The 8,211-nt window shown below is 33.4% G+C and overlaps 1 protein-coding gene across 1 annotated transcript; it reads left to right on the forward strand.

Annotated features, from left to right (window-relative positions):
• Nucleotides 1–1,364: 1,364 nt before the first annotated feature.
• On the forward strand, nt 1,365–7,954 carry LOC127848714 (uncharacterized). Its single transcript, XM_052381332.1, has 3 exons — nt 1,365–1,553; nt 5,399–5,639; nt 5,910–7,954. The coding sequence occupies exons 1-3, from the start codon at nt 1,464–1,466 to the stop codon at nt 6,203–6,205; spliced, it is 627 nt and encodes a 208-aa protein (XP_052237292.1). The 5' UTR covers nt 1,365–1,463; the 3' UTR covers nt 6,206–7,954.
• The last annotated feature ends 257 nt before the right edge of the window (nt 7,955–8,211 follow it).

An 8,211-nucleotide genomic window follows, 5' to 3' on the forward strand; every position in this document is an offset into this window, starting at 1 on the left:
ACATTTAGCGCAAAGACGTCAGTCGAAGACAGTTAGCATAATGGTGACATTTATGATGAGTACCGGTAATTTACTAAAATTGAGTCAGAAGCCCTCGCAACAGATTTAGTAGCACATTCTGAGAATTATTATGTCTTTTAGGATTCTCAGAGGATGGTATATTATCAATCGCATCTGTGCTATAGCATAATGGAATATTAAATTATACGTTTTTAATGTAATCTAAATACGACGCGATGCGGTGCTGTGTGGTGTTGGAATGAGCGGTGCGATGGGGTTCAATACGACACCTCACGACCATACACGACACGACACGACGCAACGCAATATAACAAATGGACCGTGCTGTGTGAAAAAGGGGTTTAATGCATGTGAATAAAGTGTCATCCCATATTAGGCTGTGCAGTCCGCACAGGCTACTCAGTGACGATACTTTTCGCTTTTATGATATTGTATCTTTAAAGAAAGTCTCTTCTTAGCAAAAATCAAGTTTAGGCGGAAAGTGTCGTCCCTGATAAGCCTGTGCAGACTGCACAGGCTATTTTTGGACGACACTTTTCTGCACATGCATTAAACCTACTTTTCACAGAGCACGGCCCAAATGTATTCTATACTACATGTTAACAATAAATCATGTTTTTCTTCTCACAAACACTCACATCCACTCCCAGTAAAAACGCATAAAGAAATCCAGAACCTATACTCATCAACTAACTTTGCAAAGTTCAAATTTCAATTGCAAATTATTGATAAAATAATGGCAAATTCGAAACTGATGTCGTTTTTTCATAATTTGTCGGCCAATACAACACTTTGTGATCCACATGCAAGCAGTTTGTCTAAATTATTGCTATTAAGTTACAAGGGAATTACACGGAATTGGTTATTTTGCCGATAATCAATGAAATATCGAAAAATACATGTATTTGACAATTTATTTTGTTATTCAACCGAATTTAGCAAGTAATAGTTCCATCCATAATATTAGACTTTAAACCACGACTGAAGTGCTTCTTCATTGTGTACCTATTAACTCCACTAATGTTAATTAAGGACACAATGCTATATTATGATTTACCGACTTCTAAGATTTAATATATTAACACCTTCGATGATGGATTTGCCACAAATACAGTATACATCTAATAACAGATAAATACACATTAAAACTGTTTTAGTAATAAATGTCAGTGTTAATTTAACTTATAAATTAACTACTCGTTCTTAAAAAAAAAGCTGCGGTTTAATGTTTTAACGAAGTACGATTTACGTATGCTTAGTGGAGCGTAACCAAACCGTATTGTTTGGCAGTGGTTAAAAGCAGACGACAGTTTACAGTGACCGTCAGATCACCATAAGACACCAGAAGACCAACTTGGCTTCTGCAGATAAAACGCAAACGAGATTTTTCTGTGAGATTTTATTTTAATAGTTTGTGGAGTGAAACGCAGATTTGTGGAAAAATGAAATCCATGTTGGCAATCGACGCGGCCGAGTACAACGCGGCTACAGACAGAATCAGCAATGCTCTGGCAACACTGAGAGACGAAATGGTAGGTGGTGTTAATGTTGCTGTTGCTGTTGTATGTTGTGGTAGTAGTGTTGGTGTAATTTTAAGTATTTCTTTGAAAGACACAGATTTTAGTAACATGTACGAAAGATGATGGTTTCATTATAATCAAATATATTAGTGTCATACTAGTCCATGTACTTAAAGTCAGCTTTTTAAAAATGTAAAAAGAACATTTACTTTTAGCATTTTAGTAATCTAGTATAAAAGAATTATACTTTACAAAAAAATGCAAACTTAAACTTAAACAATACATATAAATATTATTTAAAAAAAATTATTAAGATATTTTGATACAATTGTGTCGTCTTTATTCAACAAGTATGTAGATAGATAAAAGTTTGATAATTTCAGCTGTTTTTATTTTAAAAATAATATACTTCATTGGTGTGCATTTATGACACGCATTGTATATGAACATGATAAGTCAACATTAAAACATTTTGTATGGAATATTTGGTAGACATATGATTATTTCTTCGATACGAGTTCTTCTACTATTTCAAGCGACTTTCAATGTTTGTTTTCAGATAAGATTAGTTGTTATGCAAGTTTTAACGTTTATTGTTCGTGGTAATTTTATAGTGGTCACTATCCAATATTAATGATTTTAAATCTTATTTTATCCTCTCTTAACTTTTCAAACCCAGTCGCACTCTTAAATTGGCTTAAATTATCGGATTCAAATGTTATACCTTATAGTTAAATTGATACCGATTGTATACTACAACAGCGAACTATGGACATTTATGTATCAATTTAAGTCAATTTTATAAAACGTTTTGAAATCGTAAGTTCAAGTACAAGACGCCTAATACCGGATTTTTTTTTTTAGGAAATCCTAGTATATTAAAGAATACAATTTTATGCAGTATCACCATGCGGGATAAGGTATATCTTTAATTAAAAATTAATCATGTAACAAAACCTATGTCAAGCGATTTATTTATTTTTTACAACGACTGAAGCTCATATTAATAGTTCATTATGTTGGTAAACTTCATCATAATTCGCACGCTATTCGAATTGTTAGACCTTCACTTTGATTCAAACCTTAGAGAAAAATGTTATTTAGCCATGGTTCTATTAAAAAAAGGCTAATCGTTCTTATTTTGCATCGGGTCAATGCAAACAGCTTATATACATCTATTTTAATCAGCATTCAGTATATGTTGGGTCGATATATTGACAGTTGCTTCTTCAGCTATGTCGAATTTAATTTCGATCGATCGAACCTAAGATTTCATATCGGGAATATTGTTCCGACGTTGCAGACAGTTGTATGAGGTCGTTGTGTGCCTTTGGATGCATGTAAGGACGCAGATAGTGTCACAGCATATTTTATTAGACTCACACAAGCTAGCAACAATTGAATTCTGTCTGCATTATGATTTGTTTAATTTTAAGGGAAAGATATCAAAAAATATATTTTGGTGTGGTCTTGAGGCTGGAGAATGGGTCTGAGTTAAATCTAGCGCCTGGAGGAGTTGTCGAACATCGCAGACAGTTCTTTCGACTGATAAGGATTATTACCGTTTTTATTTTGCTTTTGTTTAAGCCCAATTGCAAAATTTAATAGTAAAGTAACCCTTTCCCCCATAAGAAGCATATGAAAATGGCTTTTGCAACCAGCATAAAACCAGAACAGCCTGTTCAGATTTTATGCATTTTCTGCTCATCTATTACTAAGGGTTGGAAATGAAGCCTTTACAACTTGGATATAGTAAGAAAAGTAATTATATTAAACTTTCTAAGGGACCACACATGCGTCAAAATACGTATCTAAGTGGTAAACGGTTAAATGTTAAATATGGTGACTACAACATGCGCATTCAAAGGTTACATTTGTTGTTTAATTTAAGTCCCATTTGTAACGTATTATGAATATTTATTAATATATTTCCGGTATTATTATTACCTCACAAAACGGATTGTTCATATAGCAGGTAATCAAAGCTGTTGTTATCTCAGTTGCTAATTGGTCGTCATTCCCTTCATGAACTAAACAAAAGAAAGCCATATATCACACCCAGACTTACACCCCCACAGAGGTGCCGTGTTACAATGTGTGATCAGTCGTGCTTTTGTTTTCAATCAAGGATCATTGAAAATATTTGTTTTATCCAGATTGAAACAGAAACAATTTCAATTTTTGGTCGGGGAGGTATAAACGTGAAACCGAATATTTGCATTGATCAATTAATGTTTCAAATGGAAAAGGAATTACGATATGTAATCTCTTCCAAATACACTATTTAGCTAAAAGAGTATTATCCAATATAAAATTCCTTTAAACGCGATGATTTCAAAATGCGTATAATGTGAAATCCAATGCCAGACATCTGGTGGCAAGCTTTCAATACGACATTCCAGCTTAGATTTAAATAGCTATTTATGCTTGTTATAAAATATTTTCAAAATTAGAAAATTAGGCTTAGAGCGCTTAAAATAAAATATTTATGTAATGTTTGGAAACCTACAAAAGGGCATTTCTGATATGAAACATTTTAATTTCGAAACGATTATGTAATCGTGTTGGTTTATTATCTAAAGAAAATCAATGGCTAATTATCAATTAAAGTGTTTATGGATTAAACACTAATTATTGTGCATTATTCAAATTATTCAAATTGGATTGCTTTATATACCCGAAATTGAAAACCCTAAGTACGTGATCAGAAACATTATTCGAATTGAAGCGCTCTATTCAATATATTGAAAGCAATGGGGGGGGGGCGAATAAAATGAAACGTTGGGATTTCATATTAAATATTACTAAAACAATATTATCGCATGAAATATCAGACTGGTTGTGTTACAGTTTCATAGATAAGCATTTGGGCCATAATAAGCTTTAATGATTTGACAAGTTCTGATCTATTCAAAAGATATATAAAAGACGGACACGCATAAAATACGTATTAATTGTTTTGTTTAAAACGAGATATCAATTCATTTAGACAGATATCGTTTTATGATGTATTAATTTCGTCTACGTGAATTGACGGGTTTTATGTTGCCATAAATCGATTACGCGACGGCATGTCAATCATTCCTCGATGATAAAGCATTTTCATTTTAATTTTTGGCAGACAATTATATATTAGCGGACAAGTAGAATTGTATTCAGCCATGTAAGCAAATATATTATGCTGTCATGGTTTCAACATCATCTATTATTATCTGATGAAATTGCACGCGCAGATCAATCACACTCGTTGTGTTTTTGTTATTTTTGCAATTCTGAATAAAAATTCATGTTTTTATGATTAGTGATAGTTTCAATATTTCCCCCTCTATCCCCCTCCCCCCTCTTATATCAAAGAAATCATGCACATGCTTTAACATTATGCAAATGCTAAAAAAATGTTGTTGTTTTTTACATTTCTTTTTTTTTTGCAATATTGGTTAACCCATACACAACATATATTTGTAAACTACACAAAGATTACTGTCGGCACGGAAAATTATCACTGGTCGAATTAGATGACTTAAATTACTTTATAACGCTATTGAAACAAAAATCGGTCAGGCAGTGTTTAACTTTTCTCTCACCTTTAATGGCGAATGAGATGCCATTATTAACAGTGACATACATTTTTAACTTTTTTTGTATGGACATGTTGTTGTTTTTTGTTGTTGTTTTCTTTCTTTTTGTTTTGTGTTTTTTTTTTGTTGTTGTTGTTGTTGTTTGGGTGGTGTATGGTTACCAAGGGATTTTTTGCTGTTTAAACCATTTTGAATCAAAATAAAATTGTATTTAATGCTGTTTGATACAGTTTATGTGGAAATAAATCTATCACTCTATGTATTGTTTTCTAATTTCAGAAATCTCTTCGCCATCAGGACGTTACGCTCATGCGCCAGTTCATCACCATGAACGATACCATCCGCAGTCTCAGCAAGGATCAAAAGACAGAGCGGACGCGCAAGAAGCGCATGCGCAACCGGACGCTGGTGGCTCCACCTGTCCTGCCGCAGACGACACTCGTGCGTCAGCAGAGCGTGCCGCGGTACTGTGACGTCATACCGGAAGTGCGTGAGAGGACGTGGTCATGCTCAAGCGACGGTATGCTGAATCGCTTTATAAAAAGTTTAAATCCCGTTTATTCACTTCTGTTATATTATATCGTAAATCGTATGCAGGTCGTCTATAACTAATGTACATTTTTTTCCTATCGTCTTTTCGTCGGTCACGCTGGTTTAAATCTCATGTATATTGTATTTTGTCTTTAAACTTAAATTATCATGTCAAATTTACTTGACTTCGGTTACGGATTGTATCATTTCAGTTTTATACATTTTATAGACTTGCTGACGTATTAAATGTTATTTCCAGAATATTCGGAGAGTTCCCAGGACGAATCCTTGAGTGACAGCATGACGTCATTGGCGGAAGAAACTTCGTCCGATGACGACGACAGAATGTCGTCTGCGATACCCGTCTTCCGACCCAGAGAGCTCGCGCGACAAAGATCGAGGTCTGACGAGACGCAAACACAGTCTGAGCACGAGTCGTCTGCTGTTGAAAAAGTGCTGCGTCACAATGTACAGTTGTGGAAAGGGCGGCAATCCAATGTAGACAGTGACTCTGTGTTCGAGGACAGCATCTCGGAATCAGACGAGAGTTTATGAGACTTGTATTGTTGTTGTTGTTATGTTCATTAAGTGTCATTTTCGTTCATCGACAAATGATAATTGCATATAGTTATCACGCTAAACAATAGACAGATTTCGTGTTTGAATTATTTCACAACAAGTCTTCAGGAAAACATATTTTCTTGTCTTTTTGTGACATGATTGGACTGGAATATTGGTAATATTCCCGGAACCTCTTTCATTTACTCATTTTGCATTTAAACTAACTTCTGTAAATGTTGTATGACTGAATGAGTGTGTATGCATTTTTGTTGTTTGTGTATGTTGTATTAACAATGGTTACAAATAGGCCACAGTAAAATGAATAAGTGTGATATTAACTAAAAGTTTTTGACCCAATACGTTTTAGATCTAAATTAATGTATATAACATTCACGTTTTTTCTTCAATCATAAAATGTATAATTACAAATAATCAATTTTCATTGATTGCAATATTATTCGAATTTTTGGCAATCCTATTCCGAGTTAGCTTATAAAAGAATGTTTCATCGAAGTCAGAAATGGTTTCAATGATTAATCTTACTTGCATCGTGTTTTAGTTATACCGTCAGAGTAGCAATTGATTTATTTATAACTTCCATGACCCTGTTTTGGATTGTCAATTGAAGTTGGTAGGAAACCTTCGAGATTTTTGTTAAAATATCAGTCCGTTCTATACTAATGACTCTGTGGTCTAAATGTAACCAACGGCATTGTTTTCAATACCGAATACATGTGCCGTACTTTAACACTTAATATTCGTTCCACGCCTGAAAAACATCAGTTGATAACATTCTTGTACGACTAGATCTTCATCAGAGTTCTTTGAGTCACAAATCAAGAAGCAAACAATGTTGTGTTTACATCTTGAACTTGACGCATATTCAAGTTATCATTTTTATTTATCGAACTAACAGAGATCACAATCATGTCATCATGATTTAACGATAAGAACCAGGGGATAACGGTCTAGTCTGTCAACATAGTTATCTTTCGGATTACGATCAATAGTTTTTTGATAAGTTTTCATGTTATGTATTTCGACCCACTATCGCAGACGGCGTTGCTTTAAATACAGACATAATTATATTATTTTGTTTGTTTGTGTCAATTGTCGGTCATTGTCTTATATTTATTATCAGTCTATGTTTGTGTTAATTATTTACTGTTCGTTTTTTTTTAATACGGCGCCAGTGTTTGTTAGTGTTTGAATGTATGAAAGATTTCAATGTAAACATTAATTGTTAACGTATATTCATTTATTTCATAAGTCGACAATCCCCAAAACACGGGAGCTTTATTTTACCGTCATTTAAGACAATGATAGTCCAAAAATCATTGAAGCCAGTATGAACCACTATTCTTAATACACAATACAATTCAATATACGGTAGCTTAAATAAATACTTTTCAATGTAAGTCATTCATAACAAATTGTATTGCAATCACTCACTTATGGTGATTAATTCAAAGTCTCGTTTTATATGAAGAATATCATGTTAAATTTTATAGAACGAAACTATTAAATATTTATTTAAAATTAGCTGTTTTAGTTCATGACGCTTAGTCTTTCAGTATGTCTGTCTGTATTAAAAGCTATGCCCGTCTGCACCATATCTGCAAATTTTACTGCTCTCTTAAATTATTGTTTCGCAAATACGAATAATAACATGATTCCTGTTTATATAACAGTTTTCATGCTAAAAATCTATTTTTTCAAATACGAACAATAAAAGATTCCTCTTCACATAGTGTTGTTGTTGCAGTTGTTGGTTGTGTTGTTGTCTGTCCTGTATAATTCGATATAGCATTCCAAGAATTTGAGCAGTACGAATTGCATGTACAAAAAATTCGTGTATTCAATCAAAATTTTACATCGCGATTTCTGTCGAAAATTCACTGATCGTGCTGCGTCGGTTGATACGGAGAGATCGTTGTGTGATTAAAATAAGATTTACCTCATAATCAAAAACGCTGATGGGAAGGAAAGACGAGAAATAA

Source organism: Dreissena polymorpha, chromosome 10 (genome assembly GCF_020536995.1).
Source record: "Dreissena polymorpha isolate Duluth1 chromosome 10, UMN_Dpol_1.0, whole genome shotgun sequence".
Lineage (NCBI taxonomy): Eukaryota > Metazoa > Mollusca > Bivalvia > Myida > Dreissenidae > Dreissena > Dreissena polymorpha.

Excerpts from the sequence above, each read along its gene's own strand:
- LOC127848714 (XM_052381332.1), top strand. The coding sequence starts at position 1,464 with ATGAAATCCATGTTGGCAATCGACGCGGCCGAGTACAACGCGGCTACA. Across the intron at positions 1,554-5,398 it reads CAACACTGAGAGACGAAATG|AAATCTCTTCGCCATCAGGA; the intron begins GTAGGTGGTGTT and ends TTCTAATTTCAG. Across the intron at positions 5,640-5,909 it reads GTGGTCATGCTCAAGCGACG|AATATTCGGAGAGTTCCCAG; the intron begins GTATGCTGAATC and ends TGTTATTTCCAG.